General features: G+C 45.1%; 1 protein-coding gene across 1 annotated transcript in view; it reads right to left on the bottom strand.

The window, feature by feature from the left end:
* The window catches only part of SYNE2 (spectrin repeat containing nuclear envelope protein 2), a 208396-nt gene that overhangs the window by 76597 nt on the left and 104184 nt on the right, over nucleotides 1-27615 (bottom strand). Inside the window, exons 56-68 of the mRNA XM_033172755.1 lie at nucleotides 26738-26863; nucleotides 25593-25775; nucleotides 24372-24503; nucleotides 21693-21872; nucleotides 17410-17499; nucleotides 15520-15753; nucleotides 10917-11099; nucleotides 8703-8831; nucleotides 6993-7105; nucleotides 6160-6313; nucleotides 4523-4651; nucleotides 2754-2906; nucleotides 1273-1482 (exon numbers count right to left, since the gene is read on the bottom strand). Coding sequence (XP_033028646.1) covers nucleotides 1273-1482; nucleotides 2754-2906; nucleotides 4523-4651; nucleotides 6160-6313; nucleotides 6993-7105; nucleotides 8703-8831; nucleotides 10917-11099; nucleotides 15520-15753; nucleotides 17410-17499; nucleotides 21693-21872; nucleotides 24372-24503; nucleotides 25593-25775; nucleotides 26738-26863 — 2016 coding nt within the window. The remainder of the gene's footprint in view (nucleotides 1-1272; nucleotides 1483-2753; nucleotides 2907-4522; nucleotides 4652-6159; nucleotides 6314-6992; nucleotides 7106-8702; nucleotides 8832-10916; nucleotides 11100-15519; nucleotides 15754-17409; nucleotides 17500-21692; nucleotides 21873-24371; nucleotides 24504-25592; nucleotides 25776-26737; nucleotides 26864-27615) is intronic.

Below are 27615 nucleotides of genomic sequence, written 5' to 3'. Positions count from 1 at the left end.
GGCCACTTTTCCGCGGGGAGTGAAAGGCGGCACAGTAAAAACAATGGCTCACGGGGAAGGCAGCCGCGCGCTGCTCGTCCCTTAGGGGAACCTAACAGCTGGCCGCCCTCGCCTCCCATCCCGGGAGCACTGGAAGGGCGCTCGCCGCTCCAGCCCCACCCCCCTCATCCCCCGCTCGCCCACCCCCTTCCCAAGGGCCTCCTTAAGACGGCTATGGGTGGTGGCGGTGGAGAGGCGAGATAAGAGAAGAGGCACGATGTTGTGCCGGGGTTATTTGTCTTCGCTGGAGAGGCTGGCGGTGGGAGTGAAACGGGAATCACGTGGGGGGGGAGAGAGGAGATCACGACTGTTTTCCAACAACCCAAGAAGAAAGTGTGTGTGTGATTTTTGGTTTCTCTCTCCCCCCCCCCACGGGTGATCTCTTCCTTTCGCCTGCGCGCTTCCTCCTCTCTGTCTTTTACCCTGATGGAGAGTGGGTCGCTGAGAAGGTCTCCCTGGTGGCCGTAGTTTCCCCCCTCCCTTCCTGAAACCAAGGCGATTTTGAGGGTGAGCGGGAAAGGTGGTTTGAGGCAGATCCGGCCAAGGCGAGGCGGCCGTGCTGAGCTTTCAGCTGCCCGAGCAGCTAGCCAGGGAGGTCAGCACGCCGTTTTCTGGTTTTGCCCTGCTTTTTGGGTGTGTGCTAGATCTTCCCCACTGCACCTTACGAGAAGGCTGTTTACCAATGGGGGAAAGGGGGGGAGCTGCACCTGGCGAGCTGCTGCCTGCTTTGCAGCAGATGAAGGTGCAGGAGCTCAGTGAAGGGTCCGTGAGTGAAAATGGAAGTCCCAAGCTTGGGGGGGGGCGCCGGAGGGATTGTTGAACCATGGCGCGGGATAGGCTTAAGACGGCCCTGATAAAACCCAATGCACGTACCCCAAATTACAGAATCAAGTCTCCTATTATATGATTTCAAATGAAGAGGCCCTTGCTTTACTGAAGAGTCCCCCCAAAATTGAGTTACAGGTAGGTTGGTCTGCCATAGTCAAAACAAAATAAAAAATTAAAAAATCCTTACAGTAGCACCTTAGAGACCAACTAAGTTTGTTCTTGGTATGAGCTTTCGTGTGCATGCGCACTTCTTCAGATACCCCCCCAAATTTGATTGTGCATAATGTAAATTGGTGCAACATCATTTAATGGAGGGGGGATTGCAGAAATATGGCATGCACCTCTCTTGTGAGATGCAACTTAGATGGGCACTAGAGAATGGAAAGGAATACAATTGGGAAGTACCTGATATTGACTGTACTGGTCCAGCTCAGCTTTTATGGACTTGCTCCTCGAAGAGGCAGCTGCTTGGGTCGACTGCAGCCACGACTGCAAGTTGCTAAAACACTCGGAGAATCTATCAGCGTTACCACCAGCAGAGGCAATGGACTTCAGAAGGTCATCCTTTTTCTCACCAATATCCGCATGAAGCTTTTGCAGCTCTGCGGAGAGAGTCTGGAAAGAGAGAGAAAAAAAGAAAATGAGAAAGAGGCCGGCAAATATGGTTTTGTAAAAGGAATGGCAGGAATTCATCAAATCTAAAGTAAAAAGGACCGTATAAGAATACAACCATCCACTACTTTTGAGCTTGGTCACTTTGTGTTTTCAAGCAAGAGACCTGGGCTTTTTGCCTGTCGTGACTTTAGCTTGCACTGTGAGAAGGAAGGAAGGAAGGAAGGAAGGAAGGAAGGAAGGAAGGAAGGAAAGAAGGAGGGAAGGAAGGAAGGAAGGAAGAAAGAGCAAATCTTGGGGTTCCCCCAGGCATGCTAATACTACCATCTCAGTTACCCATTTTTAGGTACAATCTTGTTGCCACTTAGCTAAATCAGCCCTTCTTCTTAACTTTACCACTGCCACATCCGCCTCCACTAACCAACCCCTTGAAATTCAGAATAGCCTCAACAAACTGGGGCTCTCTGAGTGCTGTGAACTACATATCCCATCAGTCCTGACCAGCATGCTGACCAGTGCTGTGAACTACATATCCCATCAGTCCTGACCAGCATGTAGTCCAAAACACCTAGAGGGCCCAGGGTTGGTGCCGGCCACTTCAATTTTTAACTGGCCCCAGCCAACTCTCTACAGTGGATGGAACTGCAAAGTTTGCAGTGAAAATTGCACACACACACACACACACACACACACACACACGGGAACCCCCGCTTACATGGGGGTTCTTCTCCAGGACATGCGTAAGTCCGGTCCAGTCCGCCATCACCCCATTCCACCCCACCCACTTTCGGCACCAAAGAATAGTGTGTTGCCTCTATGATCAGGAAACTGGGAGTTGCCTCTATGATCAGGAAAGCAGAAATCAATCCAATCTGGATATTATTATTTTTACTCTATATTATTTTGCTGCAATTTCTACTATTTCACATAAATCATGTGGGGCCCTGAGGCTACTGTCGCTCGAATACCTTTATCCAGCAACCCTCAAAATTATCTGGCATTCTCCAGTCTTTCAAGCATATCTTTACAATCTCGAGGGTTAAAAGACTGATTTCCCTTCTACCTTTCTTTCAAACAAGAGCTGGTATTTTCAGGAAGCCGAGTCTTGCAATTTGCAACCGATGACACGAGACGTGCTTTCTCTGTGCAGAACTGTGCGGTACACACGGCTCTGCTCTTGAGAAAGCCACATACAGGTATCAGCCTTTGCCAACCTGGTGCCCTCCAGATGTTTGGGACTGCAGCTCACACCAGCCCAGACACTCCTTGTTTACCTCATAAAGCATCTGTTGCACAGGAGCTTCTTCACTGGTGAGTTCACACGTGTTTAACATCTGCTCCATGTCGTTCAGGCAGCGGCTGATTGCCAAAAGCAGCTCAAGGAGCTTCTGGTCCAAGCTTAAGGAAACTTCCCCCGTCATATTTTCCTGGAAGATGTGGAGATGCTGTTTCTCAGTTTTCTCTGAAGGCTTCATTCATTCATTCATTCACTCACTCACTCACTCACTCACTTACTTACCGGTAATTTTCCCCAGACCGCATGGCTGACACAAATGAAAACAATTGCAGATAAAATGCAAAAAGCTAAAACAAAACAAAACAAAACGCCTCTCACCCCCAAGCCTTCATAAGTCACCACTGCCTTTAAACACAACAACCAGCTTATTATGTTTATTAGGCATTCATTTTCACTTATTGTCAAGCACCTTGGTGGCTTGCTGTTAGGCAGAAAAGGGTGTAGGTGAGCCTTGAGGCCTGACAGCAGCTGTGGCCTGCTGGGTGTTGGACAATTTCAGATAGGCAGCAAAACATGGAGGGTATTAATGGAATGTTGCAATTTGGGGCTGGTCTATGGTTAGATGAAAGAGAGAGAGACGGAGAGAAAGAAGCAAGCAATGGAATATACAAGAGTATAATGTACTGGAAGCTTTCAGCAAAAGGGTGGTATTGTCATTTCAAAGCAAATCAATATGTGAAATGCAGCTCCCACTCTTTTGGCCTTGTTGTCCTTTTAGGGTTGCCTGCTTCTTGGGAGGAAAGCAATGACAATCCTAGACAGCATCTTAAAAAGCAGAGACATCACCTAGCCGAAAAAGGTCCGTATAGTTAAAGCTATGGTTTTCCAAGTAGCAATGTATGGAAGTGAGAGCTGGTCCATAAAGAAGGCTGATTGCCGAAGAATTGATGCTTTTGAATTATGGTGCTGGAGGAGACTCTTGAGAGTCCCATGGACTGCAAGAAGATGAAACCAATCCATTCTTAAGGAAATCAGCCCTGAGTGCTCACTGGAAGGACAGATCCTGAAGCTGAGGCTCCAATACTTTGGCCACCTCATGAGAAGAGAAGACTCCCTGGAAAGGACCCTGATGTTGGGAAAGATTTTGAGGGCACAAGGAGAAGGAGACAACAGAGGACAAGATGGTTGGACAGTGTTCTCGAAGCTACCAACATGAGTCTGACCAAACTGTGGGAACAAAATAGGAAATTCTTTCCAGTAGCACCTTAGAGACCAACTGAGTTTGTTCTTGGTATGAGCTTTCGTGTGCATGCACACTTCTTCAGATACACAGATACAAACTGTGGGAGGCAGTGGAAGACAGGAGTGCCTGGCGTGCTCTGGTCCATGGGGTCACAAAGAGTCGGACACGACTAAATGACTAAACAACAACAACAACAACACACTGCTGGCAGAATACCCCTACTATAGAAACAAAGTCTCTTACAACCACCCTTTCCTCGAGCTCCTGTTCCCCACTCCCCCCAGGGTCAAACTTTTTAAAAAGGTAAATTGCAGACGTTAAGACTCCAGATCTAGATTGGGAGCCTGGCGTGTCAGCTATGGGGGCTTTAAATCTCCCCACACCCCATGGCCCCCATATGGAACATCCCCTCTATGCTTGCTCTTTAGCATTGGGGGGAAAGATCCCGTTTGCTCTAATGGGATTTCACACAGACACACACATATCAATAAAGGCTCTGGATCTTGCCCACCAGCCACGCCAGCAATTTATGTAACTCTGGGGGGGGGGAATGCATTTAGTACCTGTGTCTGAACAGACGCTTCTTGGCTCAGATTGCCAAGCTGTGCCGTGTATGTTTTCAGCTCCTCGACGGTTGGAGTTCTCACACTCGCTGTGGCACCCTTGGGTAGAATATTTATTTTGGTAGAGATCTAACATTTGGAAAAGCAAAATGTGTTTGGACGAATGCTCCAGATTAAACTCATGGTGATACAGAATGTTCTTATAACAGCAGCAACTAGCTAGCTAGCTAGCTACAACATAAACCAATAATAAGTTCACCATCTTGGAATGGACACAGAAGTGTCCATTCTTTGTAGGTGGCTTGAAATCTGCTCACAACAAGAGCCTAGCATCTGCTGTGCCCGCACTGATATGTGCCAGCGAACATGTCTACATATGGCTGAAGCTCTGTCAGTGTGCGTTCTAGTTTTTCAAGGCGATAAACCCAACTTGGTAGGCACCTCTGAAGGATTTGGGAGTTTCAGCCTTCCTGAAATCCTTAGACATAAGAATGATGGTTTAACATGAAGAATAGACCCTCCAAACGTTTGTCATGTAGGTAATGGAACTAATATCATTCCGTTGTTCCAGACAGTAGGGCCTGAACAAACAAGTTCAAATGACAAGAACTGGGATTTCAACCAAAATTAAACAAGGATTCTCAGGTAACAAGCTGATCGCCAGCAGAATAGACTACCTGGGATGGTACAGGACTCTCCTTCGCTTGAGGTTTTTAAGCAGAGGATACTATAGCTATGGATCTCCTGCATTGGCAGACTAGGTGATATTTCGAGGTGCCATTTTGATCTGTGTCTTGTTGCCCTCTCCTTCTCCAACATGGGGGCAATATTACTGACCTATTTCAAACGCTTGCTATTAAAAAATCTGAAAGTCTTAGACACACCACTGTTGATTGTGTACATACTTGTCTCTTTTGTCTCACTGTCACCTTTTGGTCACAGGGGTTTTGCAGATTTGTGAAACCAATCCCCCACACACAGATGACTGGGGCCCAGTGCAGACAAAGCATGTCCTTATGGCTAGGAAGTTGGCAATATGCCACAACTCTCTCTTTCTCTCAGGCTCCATCTGCACTAAACATTTAAAGCAGTATCATACTGTTATAAACAGCCAAGACTTCCCCCAAAGACTCCTGGGACATGTAGTTTGGTAAGGGTGCTAAGAATTGTTTGGAGACCCCATTTCCCTCCCAGAACTACATTTCCCAGAGTTCCCTGGGGTTGATTGTTAAACCACTCTGGGAATGGCAGCTCTGTGAGGGGAACAGGGTTCTCTCAATGACTCTCAGTTCTCTTGATAGGCCAGTGGCCTATGTAGACCAGCATCCTGTTCTCACATTGGCCAACCCGGTGCCTGGAGGAAGCCTGCAAGCAAGGCATGTGTGAAGCAGCACTCTGCCCACCTGTGGCTTCCAGCTACTGGTATCCCCTCTGACAGCAGAGGCAGAACATTTTCCTAAAGATACTGCTGCAAAGGGTTGGCGCAAAGGGTCAAAAGGTGTATAATACTGAACCAAAGGAATTTGCTAGCTGTTGAAGTGCCACAGCTCTTGTGTTGTTTTTTTCTGCAACAGACTAACACAGCTACTCCTCTGGAAATTGTTGTTATTATGGGATGGGCAAATTAGTATACTAACCTGAGATTCAGGGAACTGACAGTGAGGAGGGTTCACCTTGAAGAGCAGCTCCTCCTGCAAATGTTGCCACTTGTCACCTGCTTGGTCCGTCGGAATCAGACCAAGGAGCTCACTTCCTGAGCTGGGTGCCTCGTGACTAGATCGGCACGTCAGACTGCCATGATCAGGAGATAAAATAATCGAGAGAGAAACCAACAGCTGTCAGTATAATACTGTTTATAACGCAGTCTGGTTTACTTAACCTGCTCTAAGAGAGGAAGTATCCAAAATCTGGGCTTTCACTAAAGCTGACAACCTGAACCCAAATATATTTATTTGATTTCTTACACATCCTATACCCTAAGGTCACAGAGCAGGTTATCACAACAAAACATACCATTATAAAGCAACCATAAATCAATGAAAGTGTAAAAAAAAACCCTATTAAAAACAGTTCCATTTATTTATTTTATATATATCCACCTTCTTTCCTCCAGGAGCTCAGGGGGATAGACTACAACACCCATCATCCACAGCCAGCTTAGCCCAATGGCCAAGGATCATGGGAGTTATAGTCTACCCATATCTGAGGGCCAAAGGTTGAAGAACACTGGTCTACACATACAGGCAGTGATTATCCAGGTTTTCAGGCAGGGGTCTCTCCCAGCCCCAACTGGGGATTTCTGGGGACTCAATTTGGTATTGACTTTCTGCATGCAAGGCAGATCCTCTCACAACACAACTCTATGTGTGTTTTCACAAAAAGCAGTTTCCTTGCCAACTTTGGGAGTATGTTGTTGTTGTTGTTGTTGTTGTTGTTGTTGTTGTTGTTGTTGTTGTTGTTGTTGTTATACCTTGCTTGCAATTCCAGAGTTTTGCCATCTGCAGATTGCGGCTGCATCTTCTCCATGTACACATCAATGAAGTCAACAAGATTGTTTTGTTCTGATAGCTGCAGCAGCAGCTCCTGCAAGTGAGGAAGAGAAACAAGAGGGGAAACTCAAAACGTGAAAAACTGGGGTTTTCTGAAAGCGACGTCTTGCCCCTTTTCACTGTCTTGGTGGCAGGAGCAATTTGGCTCAGATTGGGAGCCCTGAGGGCAGGGCACTGGTTTCCTCCTTTACTAGGATTTCTACACAGAGAAGGAAGCTGAATACAGTTGCTGTTGTTAATCACGATGATAGCAACAGCTTCGTACTTATGACCCCCTTCACCAGCAGGCCCCGTGGCTGGTTACAACAAACGAATGTTAAAAATGAAAAACAGTTAAAAGAGGTTACAGTCACAGGAATAGGGCATGCCCTGAAAAGACACATCTCAGGTATTAAAAGGCAAGGGTAAAGAGGTGCATCTTCAGCATTTACCAAAAGCTGCATAGTGAAGATGCCAGACATGTCTCTTGTGGTGAGGGCACTCCAGAATCTTGGGGTGCCAAAGAGAATTCTCTCTTCTGGGCAACCCACCGGATTTCTGAGGGAGATAGAACTCCCAAGAGCATGGGTAGGCAAACTAAGGCCCGGGGGCTGGATCTGGCCCAATCGCCTTCTAAATCCGGCCCGCGGATGGTCCGGGAATCAGCGTGTTTTTCATGAGGAGGATGAATCCTTTTATTTAAAATGGATCTCTGGGTTATTTGTGGGGCCTGCCTGGTGTTTTCACATGAGTAGAATGTGTGCTTTTATTTAAAATGCATCTCTGAATTATTTGTGGGGCATAGGAATTCGTTCTTTTTTTTCTTTTTGAAATATACTCGGAGTCCAGTGTGAATTTCATGCTCTTTATTCAGCTCATAGTAGTGAGGAATGCAGTTCCCCCAAAACGTTTGCTTTATATACACAATTTACACAATGGGCCCCACGTGATTGGCTAATTCCGGGATACTCCTGTATGCCAATCAGAGTGTGGATTCACTTCCACCTGGAGCTGGATTGGGTGGCTCCTGCGGACCAATCAGACTGCTGCAATCTCAATCCTATTGTTCTGGGACCAATCAGACTGCTGCAATCTCAATCCTATTGTTCTGGGACCAATCAGACTGCTGCAATCTCAATCCTATTGTTCTAGGACCAATCAGACTGCTGCATTTTGGATCCTATTCAACTCAGTACATAACACTTTTCAAAATATAATCCGCACCCACAAGGTCTGAGGGACAGTGGACTGGCCCCCTGCTGAAAAAGTTTGCTGACCCCTGCCCAAGAGGGTCCTCTCTTTGCCGAACTTAACAGTGTATTTCAGCCTCGGTAAAATAGGAATGTTTTTAAATTCCTCCTGAAAGTCAGTAAAGAGGTTGACAGACGCCCCTTGTCAGGAAGAGAATCTCATAAATGGGGAGCAGCCACCAGAAAGGCCCTGTCCTGTTTCAACACCAACTGGTGCAACCACCAACAAGGCCTCATCTGCTGAGCATCGGACCGGAGATGGTTGATACTGGGAGAAGGCGCTCGTTTAGGCACTTACGTGTGAGATGTATACGAGAGGCGGCAAAATTAAATAAGGCAGAACAATAGACAGCGAAACTATCTTGCCATGTTGTGGAGGAGGGGGAAAGGGAGCCGATTTACCTGCTGCTGCTCTAAACCATTCTGCCTACTGACGAGAGGCTGGTCCAAGGTAAGAAGCGGGAATGTGTCAGAGAGGTCAAAATAAAAAGGCTGAGTGAGCTCCTCAGAGGTGTTTTCCTCAGGGCTGATCTGTAGAGAGAGGCACACAGGTCAAAGGAACTTTTTAGGATACGATTGCAGCGACAGAAAGGTGAAGGAAGGTGGGAGCGCCTTAACATAGTTTTTTAATGCTAAATTTTGAACTCGGACACAGATTACCTGAGCACAAATAATGAATTGGCTTAGACAATTTAGAGGTGAAACTCGAAAAATTAGAATATCGTGGAAAGGTTCATTTCTTTCAGTAATTCAACTTAAAAGGTGAAACTAATATATGAAAAAGAATAAAATCAAAAATTCCTTCCAGTAGCACCTTAGAGACCAACTAAGTTTGTTCTTGGTATGAGCTTTCGTGAAAGCTCATACCAAGAACAAACTTAGTTGGTCTCTAAGGTGCTACTGGAAGGAATTTTTGATTTTATTCTGTTTTGACTATGGCAGACCAACACAGCTACCTACCTGTAACTGGAACTAATATATGAGATAGACTCATGACATGCAAAGCGAGATATGTCAAGCCTTTATTTGTTATAATTGTGATGATTATGGCGTACAGCTGATGAGAACCCCAAATTAACAATTTCAACTTTGGGGTTTTCATCAGCTGTGCGCCATAATCATCACAATTATAACAATCAAAAGCTTGACATATCTCGCTTTGCATGTCATGAGTCTATCTCATATATTAAACTCCAGCAGCTAATGAAAACAATTGCTTACATAAATGGACTTTTCCACGATATTCTAATTTTTCGAGTTTCACCTGTATATACCACTTACAGATGTTTTGGGTGGGGAATCTCTAAGTGGTTTACAAAATCAAGGTCATAAATAAAGATCCATTAAAAAAAATCAACCTAGAAAAACTCCATGTTATAAAATATCACACAACTATCAAGGAGCCTGCATTGTTTGGAATCCTGGCTAGTTAGGCTTCCAGACTGTGGGAGCCTCTACAAGCATTCTAACCATTATTGTTATTTATAGGATTTGTTGAATTATCTTGCCCGTGGCAACCCAAACCGACTTAAAACCAACCAAACAGGTACAGGGGGCTTCACCTCCAAATCTGAGAAAGGCCACACACAACATGGCCAGTGTAGGATGTGAGGGATCCTATTCCCTCCCCTTTCGATACTTCCCCAACAGTGACTCTCCCTAAGTTTCACTGACAACTAGGATGAATCCTTCAGTGTTCATATGGGAGTTGTCTCTGGGGGTACCTCAGGGCTCCACGTTTGAAAACCTCTTGCCACCTATGGGATCTCCCTCCCAGGGTTCCCAACTACTGCAGTTTGCCTTCCCTTTAGGCAAATAAGTGGCACACTTGGCTTCACTGTTCAGCCCTCTGTATGACAGGAGAATAAGCAAACCGTTTCCTCTTCCACAGGAAAGCTTTGTTCTCTCCTCTTAGTCAAACCTCTTAAGGTACTGATACACTGCCACAGTCAGCGAACGTTTAAGCACATTTAACTTTATTAGGTAACTTGAAAACATGGATGTCTCGGGTTATTACTGGTACAAATCTTCTTCTCATGTAATTCAGCTTTGTTATAATATTTCCTGCATCCCTTTAGCAATGGTAAGGACCTTTTCCCCCATTCCCCAAAGCTTAACCTCGCAGTTTCTCTTTCTAAACCTCCACACCCAACTGCCAAACCCCCAACTGCCTTTCAAGGTTGTTCCCCCTCCTTTTAGAATGCCAACTAGCTCCGCCTCCCAGGGAACACCTACCTAACATGGGAGTGATAGGTTAACCCATGATGAACCAGGCATTATTCCGCCACATAGGACAGGATTCCTCACCCCACCCTCTTCAACAAAACATTTAGAATTGTGTTAACAAACTGATTGCACAACCAGAGAGGTCTCCTGCAGCTGCTCGAAGGGGTTTGAGACTTCTCCCTGCAACAAGACGTGGCAATGCGGGCTGCTCCTGTTCCTAGCCAGTCAGCCATGCCCCTTTGCGGAATACTCCATTCCAACACGTATATAGCAAGACTGATATGAAAGCTTTGCAAACTGCAGCATGCGCATGCCCCGGCATCGCCACACCAACACATGCGCACAACAGCGACTCTCACGGTGGCCTTGTTTCTCGCGGTTTTGTTTTACCTGCTCTTCTGTGCTCTTCCCTTGGAGCATGCCCTGCACTCTTTCCAAGTTGCACTTCACATCTCTCAGCTTCGAAGACAGGCTCTCTGCCTCCTGTTGGAGGCCAGGGCCCTCACCGGTGTGTCTGTCTTTGCAGTCCTCCAATAGGTGTGCCACTTTCTGTTCAATCTCTGATAAGATAGCCTGGAAATTCAAGCAGTTAATCATTCATTATTATTTTTTTAATCACCGCAGAGTTTACTTACTGAAAACACCCTAAGCTCACATTCTGTATTACGGCAAAGGTTGGTAACAGGAACGTTTGGGAGGGTGAATCCAGAAGTGACTCATTTTTCCTTCTCCCTTGGGACAAAATCATTTATGTATTTGTGGTGGGTGTTAGAGGAGGAAGAGACAAACAGATACTTGCAAACTGTTCTGCAGCAACTTCAATACCCCTGTAGTCTTGTGGAAGACTAACCCTGTTAGACCATTGCAGCAAACAAACACCAGCAGAGGCCCGGAGCGCCACAAACGTTAATGCCTTAATAACTCTGTGTTTGTTTTCAAAGGTGCTCCAAGTCTTTGTTGCTTTTCCTGTAATCTCTGACGCAACCAGATACCGTTTTGCCCTAAGCAAGCCCAAATCTAATTAAGTCGGCATTCAGCCTTCCCATCCCATCTGATTATACCGAACTGCAGGCTAGGATTTTGCATTTCATTTATCTTTTCCTTTCTCCCCCCCCCCCCCCACCGCACTTTATGTTATTAGCTTAACATACAGACAACTCATGAGTCCTCCTGATTAAATCTGAAAGTTTGCTTACTTGTTTCACGCTACTGTTCATTTTGAAAGTTTTTTTTCTAAACAACAACAACAACAAAAACTCCTTCCAGTAGCACTAAGTTTGTTCTTGGTATGAGCTTTCGTGTGCATGCACACTATTCCTCCTTCCCTTAATTGTCCAATACAGCCATTAGCATTCCTGTTGGTGTGCATTACACTTTATAGAATAACATTTAACAACATGACTAAGGGATGTGTAATCCTCACAATGAACTTGTGAAACAGTGTTTTAACAATTTGCTCGCTTTTAAGCCTGCATATGCTTCTGTTGATGTTCACTCTCTTTTGCTTAAATGCTTGTTGTACATTGCTCTGAGCTACTTTGGGAAAAGGGTGATTCTTAAATAGCCTAAACCAGAGGTTTTCAACCTTTCGGGGTTCACAGCTCCCTTGACGAACTACATTCTTTTCTGCGGCACCTCTGAAGGGGCTCAGGAGCCCAGTTATGTCACCCCTTGCCAGCAGAGTTGGCAGCCCCTCACCTTCATCTCTTCTCCCCTCTCCTTGGGAGTCCTCCAGGCAGCTGCTGCTTCCACCCCTGGTCTCTGAACTGCACCCCCCCCACTGCCCCACAGGGGCCCAGGAAGCAAGCACCCCCTGACCAACCCCAGAGGCACCATTCACCTGGGGATCTTGTAGCCAGGGCTGCTGCAACAAACAGCTGTATAAGCCTTTGGGAGGCAGAGATGTAAGAGGGCATCTGACTTTCACAAGACATCTGAAGGCAGCCTTGTTTAGGGAAGTCTAGAGAAGTTTTGATGCTTTTGAATTATGGTGCTGGAGGAGACTCTTGAGAGTCCCATGGATTGCAAGAAGATCAAACCTATCCATTCTCAAAGAAATCAGCCCTGAGTGCTCACTAGAAGGACAGATCCTGAAGTTGAGGCTCCAATACTTTGGCCACCTCATGAGAAGAGAAGACTCCCTAGAAAAGACCCTGATGTTGGGAAAGATGGAGGGCACAAGGAGAAGGGGACGACAGAGGATGAGATGGTTGGACAGTGTTCTCGAAGCTACTAACATATGTTTGGCCAAACTGCGAGAGGCAGTGAAGGATAGGCGTGCCTGGCGTGTTCTGGTCCATGGGGTCACGAAGAGTCGGACACGACTGAACAACTGAACAACAACAGAGAAGTTTTTAATGTTTGAAGTTTTATTCTGTTTTAGTGTTCTGTTGGGAGCCGCCCAGAGTGGCTGACGAAACCCAGCCAGATGGGCAGGGAATAAATAAAATAATAATAATAATAATAATAATAATAATAATAATTATTATTATTAGTAGTAGTAGTAGTAGTAGTATTAGTATTAGTATTATTATCCCTACATTTGCATGAATTCAGGGCTGGTGAGGGGAGCCAAAGTGAAGGCAGGTTTCACAACAGCAAAGTATCAAAGACTGTCGATGCTCTCCTTTGCATTTTGGATTCACGCTCACGAGAATGAATTCGGTATCAGTATATGAGACACCCACAAATGCAGTCAAACTAATTTAGGTGCAACCACTCAGCACACTCATGTTCTCCGGATAGGTCTCCATGGTGTTCTTTCTGTTGGGGATGAAGATTAAGGTCTTAAGCCGAAGAAGAAAGAAGAGGAATTAAGCATTTTGGAAGCAGAATGCTGGCTAGAGGGTTTTAGGCTGAAGCTTATGAAAGGAAAGATAGAGAAGACTGTAGCAATATATGCTACAATCAGGGGAGAACATTCTCAAAAGGGGCAGAAGGGGAAACAGATGCTGGGTTGCATACACACTATTCCTTTAAAGCAGGGGTAGGCAACCTAAGGCCCGTGGGCCGGATGCGTCCCAATCGCCTTCTCAATCCGGCCCGCGGATGATCTGGGAATCAGCCTTGTTTTTACATGAGTAGAATGTGTCCTTTTATTTAAAATGCACCTCTGGGTTATTTGTGGGGCCTGCCTGGTGTTTTTACATGAGTAGAATGTGTCCTTTTATTTAAAATGCACCTCTGGGTTATTTGTGGGGTATAGGAATTTGTTCATCCCCCCCCCCAAAATATACCGGTAGTCCGGCCCCTCACATGTTCTGAGGGATGGTGGACCGGCCCATGGCTGAAAAAGGTTGCTGACCCCTGCTTTAAAGCACCTGTGAAGCATGTTCAATCCCTTAAAGAATTCTGGGCATTGTAGTTTGTTGCTGGGAATCTTAACCCTGTCGGGGGGGAAACTACAGCGCCCAGAATTCTCTGAGCGAAATAATGAATGTGGTATGTGCATTATAGCGTGTACACAGTCCCTGTCCTCCAATCAGCTCAGCCCATCTTATCGCCTAGCGAGGCATATGATCCATGGCATGGTAGCACATCTCTGGCACCTCACTGGAACCAGAATTGCACTTTCCAGAAATGCTGCAGAAACCAACCCCCTCTCCCTCCTTCTTTGGCAGCTTTACAATTCTGGAGATGAATTGGGTACGGGCTTGTTTTTTTAATTGGTTTCCATATGGAACACAACATGCTTTATTTGCAGCTGAGTCAGGTTCAGTTGAGTTTCGTTTTAGAGAGTTTATTTGTCATGCAAACATGATTTGTACATCTGAAATGTAAGGAACTCCCGCAGCCTAAGGGCAGAGGTGTGCATTCTCTACTGTGAACTGGAAGAAGAACCCCCACGCTTAACTTTAACAAAGACATAGTTTAAATTTTCCGCCAAGAAAAACTGCATGCTGCTACTGGTATGAATGTCTGTGCAAATTATTCTGTTCTAAGCATCGTGAGGAGAGGGAGGGTGCATATTGAGATATGCAGGGTACTATTACGATTATTATTAAAATTTCTATACCGCCCTTTATCCAAGGCTCACAGGGAAGTTTACAATATAAAAAGGGCATGATAAGTCCTGCTGCACATCACTAGAAACCCTGCTGGCTTTGGGAGATTTCATTAGGCACTGTCCATGCAGTTTAAAGCAATAAGGACTAGAAACTTGGCGTTGGTTTAAAACGAAAGTTGGGATTCTGGGGAGGTGAATGCTCTGCCTTCATGGCCCTTCCCAGCAGGTGTTGCAAGCTAGCACTGGAGGTGGGAGGATGCAGCAACTAACCGGCCAACAGCAGTCTGCAAATGCTGGCCATTCCACAGCACTGTGTCTGCACGGTGCTGACCTTTGTCCCCAAAGAAAACACCAAACAAACCATTGATAAGAGCTTAGTGCCCCCTTCCCCTCGGCTGCTGCAAAATGGCATTTCATCCACCACCAGTCCTTTCCAATGCCACGCTTGCCAGCGGACATGAATATACAAGGGAGTGGGAGGCCTTTGCAGGGGGAAAATGCAGTATGGGGAGTAATTAGCCACCCACCAGTCTCCCTTTGCTGCAGGAAGCTGTTTCCCTTCAAATCTGGGCTGCTTTCCAATCTCAGAGCCTGGCTGGAGGGAAAACTGGCGGGCGAGAGGGTGCTTGCAGGAGGAAATGCACATATATGTCCCTGGCTGGTGTGTCTCTCCTGCTCTGGCCCTGGCCCTGCATTCACTTGTGGTTGGGTAACATAGCCTGTATTTGCAGGTAACTCCTAGGGCCTGCCTAGGTTTGGCAGACAAGAACCCAGCTGAGGACATGGGGGAAAGCGCCCTTCTCTGTGTGCCCCTATACGGAATCCAGCCAGTCCCTGTTTACTGCAGCAGCGTCACACACAAAAAAAGAGTCAGAATCAGGAACGGCGAGGCTGCAAGCATTATGTAGGCGCACCGAAATGAGAGGCAAAGGTGATGTGGCTTACGAAACTGCTACAGCGACCTTTGGCCCGCTCAGCTCAGCTTACCTGGCATGCAACTAGACGCTGCTCCACTGTCTGTTGCATTTGGCGGGTCTGGCCTCCTGATCCCAGGGACTCTTTCGTTTGGTCTAGCCACCGTTCCAGCTCAGCAATTTGTGCCTGCCACACATGGAGGAGCCGGGCAAGCTCTGAGTCAGGCCTACCGGCACCCACAGGCTCCTCTGAATCTCCCAATAAGCATTCGGCAGTGTTTGTGACTCGACTGAAGGAAGCTTTGCCCTGTGGGGAAGAAGAGCCAAAGGCTGGAAGATCTGCGAGCGTGAAAATAGCTAACGTGCTCTCGGAAAGCAGCAAGAGCCGGGCGGATTAGGGGAGAAAAGAAAGGAAAAGTAAGCCCAGGTGCCAGCCGAGAGTCCCGTGATCTGGTGCAACAGGTTTCTTAGCAGCCGATTTGCATTTGCACAGGTAGACCTCAGCTCGCACAGGAAGTCTGCTGACTCACAGTTCATTAGGTGGCTATCCCGGCGGGACACGCACGCACCAGAAGTGTTTTTTCTGGTGCGTGCGGTTAAGATTCTACGCTCTGCACTTCAAAGCTGGTTTACATGCCAGCATATGACTTCTTTGTGCTGCTTTTGAGGTTTAGTATGAATAAGGATTTGGGCTAAAATTTTAAAAACATAAAATAAAATTAGGAAGGAAGGGAAGAGAGGAAGGAATATTTTCAGCCCTGCAACTATAGAGATAGGACTGATTTATTCCAGGTGGTGTCAAACTACAACTAAAATGCAAACAAAAGCCAATTTCCCCTCAATTCCTAACCTGATGGCAGTAGCCTTCTTCACTGCTGTTTCCCAGCAACAAATATTTACAGTGCAACCTTACATATGTCTACTCATGTCTCAGTGATTTCAGTTTGGAGCTGCCTACCAAGTAGGAGGGTACAGGATTGCAGCATCAGAGCTCTGTTGACTCCGATGCATAGAACTGCCGTGAATTTATCTGATCCTCTTTTTTAAACCACCTGAGCTAGAGGCAATCGCCACATCTAAACTGTGGAACTCCCTTCCCACAGAGGTGTGTCTTGGCACACCTTCACTGGACAACTTTTAACAAATAAGCTTTGCCTTGGCTTTTGACACTTGAGAGGTATATTGTATACTTCTCTGATTTTAAGTGGCTCAAAACTGCTTTTACTATTGTGTAATATTGTGCTTTAATAGTAACAATTTGTTTTAATCATTCTAACCCGCCCTGGGAACTTAGGTGAAGAGCAGGCAATAAACTGTAATAATAATAATAATAATAATAATAATAATAATAATAATAATAATAATAATAATAATAATAATATCCTGCGAACAGCAAATTCCATAAGGAAACTACATGGTATGTGAAGAACAAATTCCTTTTTGTCTGCCCTAATTTCTCACCACCAAGGCTTGAAAGAGAGAAAAAAGTTGTCCCTGTTTACTTTCTCCTGTGTATAAACCTGCATCATGTTTGCCCTCGCTTGTCCTTTTCCTAAACTAAAAACATAGGTTAACCTTTGATGGGATGTTATGTAGAGAATCAACATTTAGGCATGATGGATTATTGCATAGGCTTTCTCTCTAATCCAGCCTTCCCTAACCTGATGGCCTCTGGATATTATGGATCACAACTCCCATCAGCCACAGCCAGCATGGCCAATGGTCAGGGATGATGGGAGCCGTAGTCCAAGGCAGCTGGAGGGCAAGCGATTGGGGACATTGGCTTAAATCCTATGACTGTACGTACACTGCACAATGCAGCCTATATCTGCCTTCAGGTTCCCTCATTTCATTTTTTATTTCAATTTGCTGGTATAACAGGTAATCTGATCGTGATATTTTCAACAGCAGTTTTCTGGTAACAATCTGATAGTTTTAATGGACCAAAAATTAGCACACCTACCCCGCTTTGACTGCCAAGAGCCTCACCACTTCCTGCTCTTTGCAGAGACAAAGAAATTAACTGCTGGTCAGGCTCCTCAGCACCCACAGCCTGCAAAGAAAAGAAGAGACGAAGAAATGTTTTTTCTTTGATGGTGTCTCGGGGTACCTTTTTTAAGCCTGAGAGCCACATTCCCTTGTAGGCAACTTTCTGGGGGTGCCATTTGCCAATGTTGAGTGGAGCAAGAAGCAGAACTGGGGAGACTCTTAACTTTGCACAAGAAGCTACATTCCAGTCATGCAAAAGACGAGTGTCTCATCACACTTCCCAATGAGGCAGAAGCCTTCCAGGAAGGCATGGCTCGTTTTCTGTTTCATCCCAAACCTGTAAACTATTATTTGCAGTGTTAGAACAGGCCAGGATATTTAGCTATGGTTTGACGTTCACTAGGTATTTGGGCATGTTGCAAATGTGCTAACCACAGTTTCCCAGTTTGTGTGATACAAGAAACAATGGTTAGTAGGAAACCTTTTGGTTTGTTTCCTTGCTTGCAAAAAGGAAGGAACAGAGGGGCTATGCGCATGGCCAAAAGGCTCATCCATAAGTTGGCTTACAAAGCCAGGATATGATCCTCCATAAACAGTCTTCTTGGATCAGCATTGTTCTCAACAATTGCCCCCCTGCCAAACTGACAAAAGAACCAACTTTTTTTTAATCACTTCACGTCCTTTCACACAAACACACCCCTGCTCACAAACTTGCCAAAAGAGGCGGCATTCTCCATTGCTCACGGAAGCTTTCACAAAAAGCTCCCCTTTTTAAGCTCTGAGCTATATGTGATGCCTTTGTAAAAACGATGGAAACAAAATATCCTTAAATATATTTAGGAAAATTCAGCAGCTCCTGTGATAACTAAAATGGTTGTCCTAGTACACGGTAAAGAATTTTCCACCAAACTCTGTGAAGCAATTAGTCACTCTTTGAAGAATTAATCCAACCAATTCTGCATTATACTCACTTCATTGTGGAATGAATTGTCCTCAGCTTCTTCGACCAAGGAAGGGAGAAGAGACAGCGACCCTCGCTTTTTCAGCTAAAATGTACACACACAGATACAGCCCAGTTATTTGTAGTTGCGAAAAGGACTTTTCATTCAGTCCTCCTCAAAGTTCAATGTCCAGCCAGTTTCTCATGAGTGTAAAGCTCCAATTAATCCAGGCAAATTAATAGGGCCTGAGCCAACCAAAAATTAAAGTGCTTTTAAATCCCATAGATTTCAACAGGGTTTAAAACTGCACCTACCTTTCAAAGTCAACAGACCTTAAATAAAATACGCTGGATCCATGCCCAGTGCAAAAGAGCACAGTCTCAACAACTCTGATTAACGCCAAACCATCTAGCAATGTGGTTTGTTTACACAAGCCTCCCCCAACCTGGAGCCCAACAAATGTTTTGGACTACAACTCCCAAAAGGCACCACCAGTGTTGGCATTCCACCATCTCCTGAAGAAAACACCTGCTTAGGCAAGCATTTCCTCGAAGTCAACTTCTGGTTTTATTGTTTTGTGCCCTTTTTAAAACTGCTTTCACAGTCATGCTTTTTCATTGTTGTATATTTTGTAAATTTAGCACATTTCAATTGTGGATGTTTTTGATGCCCCAATGGAATTGTCCCTGTGTATTTTAATTATGTATTGGTTTTATACTTGCAAACCACTTAGAAGCCGTTTTGGCATGTAAGTGACATAATAATTAACAAGAATAATAGCTGGAGGCGAGGAGAGATGTAGTTCAAAATGTCTGGAAGGCACCAGTTGGGGAAGGCGGGTTAATATCAGTTCTCTTACGCAAAAAACGAGACCGGGGTGATCTGAAAGACCTCTGCTAACCAACCCTGCCATTCATTTTCCCATTCCAGTGTAATAAACCAATAAAAAACAAATGCTGTTACGAACCATGAATGACCCATGGCAATCAAAGGGAGTTGGGTGGGATGGGAAAACCGGCTGGCTGGCTGGCTGCCTTAGGATGGGGTAGGGAAAAACCTTTTGGGGCCAGTGGACCAAATCGCTATCTGGTCCCACCCCTGCAGGCCAACTTTGGCAAGTGGTGCAACCCACGTGCCAGTCACCGGATGCCATGATGCTGTTAGATGATTGACAGGTGAGCTATCCCACCATCCTGTCAAGGTCCCTTGTGCAGTGCTTCCTAAGTACCCGACAGCCAGCTGATTGTCAAACACCTATGAACTCCTAGTACTAGAGACTTATGACCTTAACTGGCAGGGCATGTGGGCAGGGTTCGGGGAAAACAGGCCTGTGGGCCAAAATTGGTTCACAGGTGAGAGCTTCCCCAGCCCTGCCTTAGGATAACCACCACTGATAACAACTTCCACCTTGTAATCATGTAAAACAAGCATTTTTGTTCTTTTTATTTACATTTTTAATACAGAGGCATATATATATATATAATCTCACATTCCCTTCCCTCCACCCCACAATTGTACAGCTTTCATACCAATCTCAACGTACAATACCTGGTGACTCCCCTTCCACCCTTTTCCTGGTTTCTTTATTTTTCTATTATATCGGGTATTCCAAATTTTTAATCTTCAAATTTCTTCTGCTGTTAAATTCTATTAGCTCCTAACTCTGCTGGTTTTACTCGAAAAGTGCTGGGTTGTTTACTTGTTTATACTGGTTCTTAAAAGATTCAATAAATGTTTTCCAACCCTCCTTATATTCTTTATCGTCCTTTTCTCTTTCCCTGTTCGTTACGCCTGCCAATTCAGCATATTCAAGCATTTTAAAGTGCTACTCTTCCTTGGTTCCCGTTCTCCACCTTTGTGCCTTTAAGATTCTAGCCGCAGTGGTGGCATATAATAATTTTTTTGTTTTGTTTTGTAGGGACTTGTGTTGTTACCATTCCCAAAAGGAATGCCTCGGGCTTTTTTGGGAAGGTTTATCTGAATATCTTTTTTTGATTCATTGTAAATTACTTCCTAGAATTCCCTGGTTACAGGACCAGGATCCTGGGGAAAGGATCCCTCTACTTCAATGCATTTACAACATTTACCCTTTCTCTTTTTTAAAACATTTTCGCTAGTTTGGCAGGTGTTAAATACCAGCAGTGGGCCATTTTCATCGTATTTTCCTTTAATGCGTAACACGCCATAAAATTCGTATTTACCATCCGTAAATTCTCCCACAGCTCATAATCAACGTTATGACCCACATCCTGTGCCCACTCAATCATACTTGATTTCACAAATTCCTCTTTTGTATCGCACTCTATAGAAGCAGTTTGTACATTTTTTATAATACTTTTACTTCTGTATCAAATAAATCCCTTGTGAGTTGGGACTGTTGTTCTGCAAATCCAATTTGTTTGTCCATCTTAAACAGTTTGTTAATCTGATGTATCTGTAACCAACAAGCATTTTGTTTCCTTTCTGAGTCCACAGTTGCAACGTATAAAACTATCGATACCTTTTCTGAGTGGCATGGAAACAATTGAAAAATAGAAACAGATAGCCCAGCAGCGAATTTCCACAATATTGAAGGGTGGAACTACAGTTGTACCTTGGTTTTCAAACAGCTTAGTCCTCGAAAGTTTTGGCTCCCGAACGCCGCAAACCCGGAAGTGCGCGTTCCGGTTTGCGAACTATTTTTGGAAGGCGAACGTTTGACGGGGCTTCCGATTGGCTGCCAGGAGCTTCCTGCAGCTAATGAGAAACCACGCTTTGGTTTCTGAACATTTTAGAAGTCCGTTCGACTTCCGAGGTACGACTGTAAAACCCACATGATTAAGAATGATGGCTCCGTTCCACCTCCAGTATGCCTCTGAATACCATTTGCTGGGAACATACAAGTGAGACTAGCACCCATGCCTTGCTTACAGGCTTCCGAGAAGAGGCACCTGGTCGACTACTTTGAGAACAAGATGTTGGACTGGATGGGCCATTGGCCGGATCCAGCAGCCTTCCTACATCCTTACCACCAACTCTATCTCCATGTTTATGTTTTGTTCTTCCCCAGTTCCCCGCATCATACACTTCCCCAACATCTTCCATCTAATAACGTGGAGCTGAGGGAGGAGAAACGTACAAACTAATGACCCTTAATACAAGCTACGAGGGAGCTGGGGATATACACAACACAAAGACGCCATTTTGGGTGGCAAATGGAACTGAAACTCTGGTAAGAAGTGGCTCTGGCCTAAAATAACCAACATCTAGAAGGGCTTCCTCATTTCGCTGCCCATACTCCTACAAAACTGCTTGAAGAGATACCGTATTCACCTACCTGCCAGTCAGCATCAGCTCCAGGTTCCTCCGGCTCCGGGGATTCCAAAATGTCCTCTAGCTCAGGCTGCTCTGGCCTCTGGTATAGCTCTGCCAAGGAATTCTTCATCCTCGTGAGAATGTCCTCCTTCCTCTGGCAAAGGAGGGTGATCCGTTGCTTTATGTCTTCCATCTCCTCACCCTAAGGAACAACGATGCTCAGATGTGACTTTTTTTCACGGGGGTGGGGAGGGGAAGCGCACAAACGGAAGGAAATAGCAAATAGTTTATGCCATCTTACTGGAGCCCGATCTCCGCGGTTCCCACTGGCTCTCTGTCTTACGCGGAAGTAGCGCCCCATTGCTGCTGAAAACCAGAGCAAAGGCCTCAGCATGAAAACAAGAGCCTTCTGGATGCGTCTTCGGCCGGCCATGGCTTGCCAGGCAATGTGGAGCTTCAGTAAAGAGCACCACTCTGGGTGGCAAATGGACATGTGAGGCTTGCGGGAGCAGAATTCCTGGAGGGTGAATGCTCAGGAGTTCTTCCTTTGACAGGCTCAGTCACTAATCTAAATAGGTCAACTATAATACACTAGCACTTCCTGAAAGTCTGGAAGGTGTTTTGTTTTTTTGTTTTTGTTAAACAACATTTCCCTCCTATTCCAAGTGGCACAAAACCAGGAATTAAGGAGTCTGTGTAGTTTTTACACAAGAAGCCGGAAAACACCTCAAGAAAATGCAAGCAGGCATCCTTCCCTGTCTCTGCTTCTCTGTTCCTGTGTCCTCACCGAACAGATTATTTGTGTGTAGGAAGGAATCATCCTAACCACCAGGCAATTATGCAATTTAATTAGGGCTTTAGTATATACATTGCAATACTGTAGGTGCGAAATGTGACACTGTTACTAATGTTGCTGTAATTTGGAGAGCCAAAAGGTGTTAGTTGCATGGCCTGGTCACTTCCTTTCTTTTCCACCTATATAGTAGACTTGCGTGTTCTCCTGTGTCAAGCTAATCCACTTGAGTCCCCATTTCTTGCTTAACAGCTCCTCTTTGGCTGCTCACTCAGGAAGAAGAGTGTGCCACCCCACCATCTGGTATAATTTGAAATGGCTGCTACAGGCTTATTAAAGCTGGCACTGCATGGGCAGGAGGGCTTTTGGCACAGGGCATTCCCTACCTGACCAGCACTTCCCCTGCTGCTGTGCCCTTGCAGGATGGGATCCCGCTGTGTTGAACTGACACTCAAGAGCGCAATGGGCCCAATGCTTACTAATGTAATATCCATGCATCTGAAGAAAGTAAATGTTAAAACTGTTTTGTTTTGTTTTTTGTCTGAATCAAAATTCCAAAAATTCTGGGATCTGCAACAAAAAGCTGAAGCATGGAGTGCTCCTCCCTCCAACCCAGAACCTCTTTCAGAACATTCCATTCTGTTTCTCCCTTACATACTCAGTTTTAGCTCCCTCCCTCAACTCTGCCAAGAGTCAATCATCATTCTGGACCCTTTTTACGTCCCTAAAAATATGTTGTGTTTCTGAGAACTTCTGATTTCCCCCTAAGCCTGTTTGTTGCTTCTCTTTCTCTGTGTGTGGTGACATTTTGGCTACATTAGGATCCACATTCTGAGAATGGGTATTAATATTAGTATATGCTATACAACATGTACCAGAATACTAACCTAAGTCCAAGTGAATTCCTAGGAAACTACTTTCTTGTACTTTTAATTAGTATTATAACTTTAAGTCCATTTTCAATTAAACTGTTTCATCCTTTGCCAGTTCTCCCAAACCCTTAGCAAGATTTCATTTTATCACATTCATCTGTTTCAACTCACACACATGTTGTTATTTTAGCAGCTGCCAATAAGTTTGGGATCAAAAATCTATTCCAGTGCTGTGGGTTAAACCACAGAGCCTAGGGCTTGCTGATCAGAAGGTCAGCTGTTCGAATCCCCGCGATGGGGTGAGCTCCCGTTGCTCGGTCCCAGCTCCTGCCCACCTAGCAGTTCGAAAGCACATCAAAGTGCAAGTAGATAAATAGGTACTGCTCTGGTGGGAAGGTAAACGGTGTTTCCGTGCGCTGCTCTAGTTCACCAGAAGCAGCTTATTCATGCTGGCCACATGACCCGGAAGCTGTATGCCGGCTCCCTCGGCCATTAACGCGAGATGTCCCTTTACCTTTACCTTTAAGCTTCAAAAGAGAATGGCTGTTTCATTTGCCTGCTTTTTTAAAGAAAAGAAAAGGGTATATAATTTGGCCATGTTTTCTATTTATCTCTGCATCATCTTCTCTGCAGCTGACTCTTCCAACTGGAAAATTTCCAATTAGGAAATTTTCACCTCTTTCTGGAACCGCCCCTTCACATTGTTTACAGTTTTGAGTCTGAAATGCAATTAGTTTCTGGCAGGCTAGATAAATGTAAAAACAATTAGCACTCTGGGTGGTTCCAGTTAATTTATGTGGCAGATGCAGAAGTGGGGAGGGAAGGACTCTGGAAAGAGCCAATGAACACACTGGAACACACCAGAAGAGGAATGATGAAAGGGCAGGCAACCTGTTGTCATTGGGACTACAACTCCCATCATCCCTGGCAACCAGACACGCTGACTGAGGCTGATGGGAGTTTTAGATACTGCAGTTAAGTTCAGAGCACAGCAGGCATCCGGCACAGATGGAGGAGGGTGGAATGCAAACCTCACCTCTGGGTAGGAGGCAGCCTGAGCAGGCCATGGGATTTCTGTAGCCAATTCCTCCAAGCCACCCCTCATGAACTGGAACTGCTTCAGGGAGTCTATTTCTTGCTCGCTCTCTTCCAGCTCTTTCACAATGGGCTGTAAAACAATAATTACTATTAGCTGTTTTGAAGTGGGAGGAACACATGGCCCCGTAACCTAATAAACCATCAAACACCCACACCGCACAGCCCATGTTCAGCTCATAAAGGATGAGTCAACACATTAAGGAAAGTAAAACAGAGAAAGGGGTGGAGTTGCTTCGTAGCAGGTCAGGCCACCATTCAGCCCAAAGATTGTCTACACTGAGTGATGGAAGAACTTCACAGTTAAGTGTCTGCAGAGACAACTGCATTTGCTCATAGAATTACGAAGGACAATATTTCATTTGCTGCATTAGGGAATACAGGGTTGCCATTTTTCAGAAAGTAAAAACCAGGACACCCCAAAAGAGTTGTTGAACTTTTTTTTAGGATGACCCCAAATTGGTTGAACTTTACAAAAAAAAAAAAATTCCTTCCAGTAGCACCTTAGAGACCAACTAAGTTTATTATTGGTATGAGCTTTCGTGTGCATGCACACTTCTTCGGATTGAACTTTCTTTTACAAAAACACCAAAAAAGGGTGCTTTTTCGATTGACTTCTCTAAGATCCAGAACAAAGCGCCACCTTTCAGATATTCCACCTTTGAAATCCCTGTAATGTCCAGGAAAATCAGGATGTATGGTAGCCCTAATATCGATGGTACTACAGATGAAGTATTCAAAACAGGCAGAGGGAAATCATTGTTGAAGCAATGAAGAAAGAAGCAGCAGCAGAAGCAGCTGGACTGCCCAGATGTGGATCTGTATTGTAGAATGTGTGATGTGCAGCCATGATTCATATCTGAACTATACTGCTTAGGAGAAGTGACTGTGTTTCTGAATGGGAAAACACGATGTGTTCTTAAGCCAATTGCGGAAACTGAAATGCACACGATGCACAACTGTGAAGTTAACTTTAAAAAATCCAGGCATTTCCAAAGTTCTGTGCCTTGGGTTAAATAATCAACGAAAACAAATGCAGAAGACCTGATGGACAGGTGGTTTGTTCAGTGACTGTCACAATCTTGTCCGGTCACAAAGAAATTACTTAACATGACAGGATGTTTTCTGACACTCCAGCACCTATGTCGTATTTGGTTTTTACCTCGAGCACTGCGTTTTGTTCCTTGGTAATACTTTCTAAGGTCTTCAGCTCTTTCAAAAGTTGCTTTGTTCTTTGGAACACAGAGAGGGGTTGCATCCTCAAGCCTGGTAACCTCAGACTCTCTTTATAAGACTGGATTTCAGCAACTGCCTTCTGCATGGGGCTGATATGGGCCATTATAACCTGAAAAGGTAAGGTGCAGGATCAGTGCAACGGTATGAAGCTTGAATGGGTTGGTGGGGGTATAAAATAATGCTCAGGACGATCAGAACATTTCACATACATGATCTCGGAAAATATTATTAAAGAGGAACACATATTGATAATTTTAAAAAAGAGGGTTAACTTGAGTTTTCAAAAAACATGGGAGAAAAACTGTGCATGCAGCAGGTCTCAGGTTCAATCCTTGACATCTCTATAACTGGAAATGGCAGGGATTGAATCAAGCACCTTCTGAAGCAGGGGTCAGGAACATTTTCCAGTCAATCGCCCACCTCTCAATCACCTGCCACCATTATGACATCAGGTGACAACTTCAGCTAATCAAAAGGAGCAAAGCTGTCTGTAGAGGAAAACATGGACAAAGCCGAGCTTGAACTGAGCCCCTCTGAAGGTGAATGGTTGATTGGCATTGAATGCATGCCTTCAGAGGGGCTAGCTTTCAGAGTGGAAAGCAAGCCCTTACGGATTTTCCAATAGGAAATCCCTTAGTGCAGCCAATTTCAGAGAGGCTCAGTGTCAGTGCCAATCAGTTGAGCCCCACTTGCAAAGGAACAACCAAGAGCACAATTTCAGCTCCTGATTGCTCCTTTACAGCTGTGTTCTTACCTGCCCCACATATGACATCACTTATGACGCCAGGTGTGTAGTAGCTGGGCCTGGTTTGGGGCAAATGGCTTTGTGGGCCAAATCAGGAACCTTAGCAGGCCTCTTTGAGCTCACGGGATTGGGGGTTCCCTATGTCTGATCTGAAGGACCAGGTAACCAGGTGATTGGAAAGACCCACTGCCACTCTCCCAGGTGAGCTGATGCCAGAAAAAGGAGGCACTACCAATCTGGATATGCAGATAATCTAAGCTGACAGGTAGAAAGCAGCTTAACATTTTCCAATATTAATTAATATCCACTTTTATGAGCTAACTCACCTGGCCATGTTTAAGACGCTCCTTAGGAGAAAGATCGAGTGTGTCTTCTGAAGGGGACAAGATAGTCTTAATTTTGTCCACATCCTTCTCCATTTTTTTCACTTCAGATTCAATAGCTTCCACCTCCTACATTTTGAGAAACATTCTTATTAGTTGTGGGATTGTCCGCCAAAGACTATTAACAGCCAAGCAGAACCCTCGCAAGTGTGGTAGCACCAGGTCCCTTTTATTCATCTTTAAAAAGCTTCACGTCCCATGAGCACCATTCCAGGTGACACCCGTTTTCCTGGTACAGCCCTCATCGAATGAGGCACTACAGTCTTGGTTCAACAATCCTGGCTCTCTCGCAAGAGGCACAAACATACCCAAGACCCCAACAGCCATGTTTGTTAAAAAGGAAAAAGGAAGGGAAGGGAAAGATGGAAGAGGAGTGTGATGGATCAAGGTCATAGTTAGGGGCTGTTTAGAGACCCATGGAGTTTTAAGGGTTAATGGAATCCCCAGTTAGAGTGACAGACACCCTTGGGAGGCGGGACATTCCGCTATTTAAAAGGAGGGAGCAGCCGTTGGTTGATGGTGTGAGAGGGTGTGAGAGGGTTGGAGAGTGGTGACTGAAGAAGGAGGGTGTGGGGCGAGGTTAGGTTTAGGTTAGGTAGGAACGTTAAAGATGTGTTTATGTTGATGTTGATGAAACAAAGAATATACACTGATAACAAACTAAGCTTATGAACCTATACTGAAACCGCTATGCTCTGTACTAAATAAAGATCTCTTGTTTTTGAGCCAAGTCGTCATTCTTTTGGTCCAGCAGGTTATATAAGCTCTTGAGGAGAGGAAGTCAGGAAAAGGGCAAAACTATTCTGAAAGGCGATAGTTTG

The sequence above is a fragment of the Lacerta agilis genome, chromosome 1 (genome assembly GCF_009819535.1).
Source record: "Lacerta agilis isolate rLacAgi1 chromosome 1, rLacAgi1.pri, whole genome shotgun sequence".
NCBI lineage: Eukaryota > Metazoa > Chordata > Lepidosauria > Squamata > Lacertidae > Lacerta > Lacerta agilis.
This window is presented reverse-complemented; position numbering and strand designations above follow the sequence as displayed.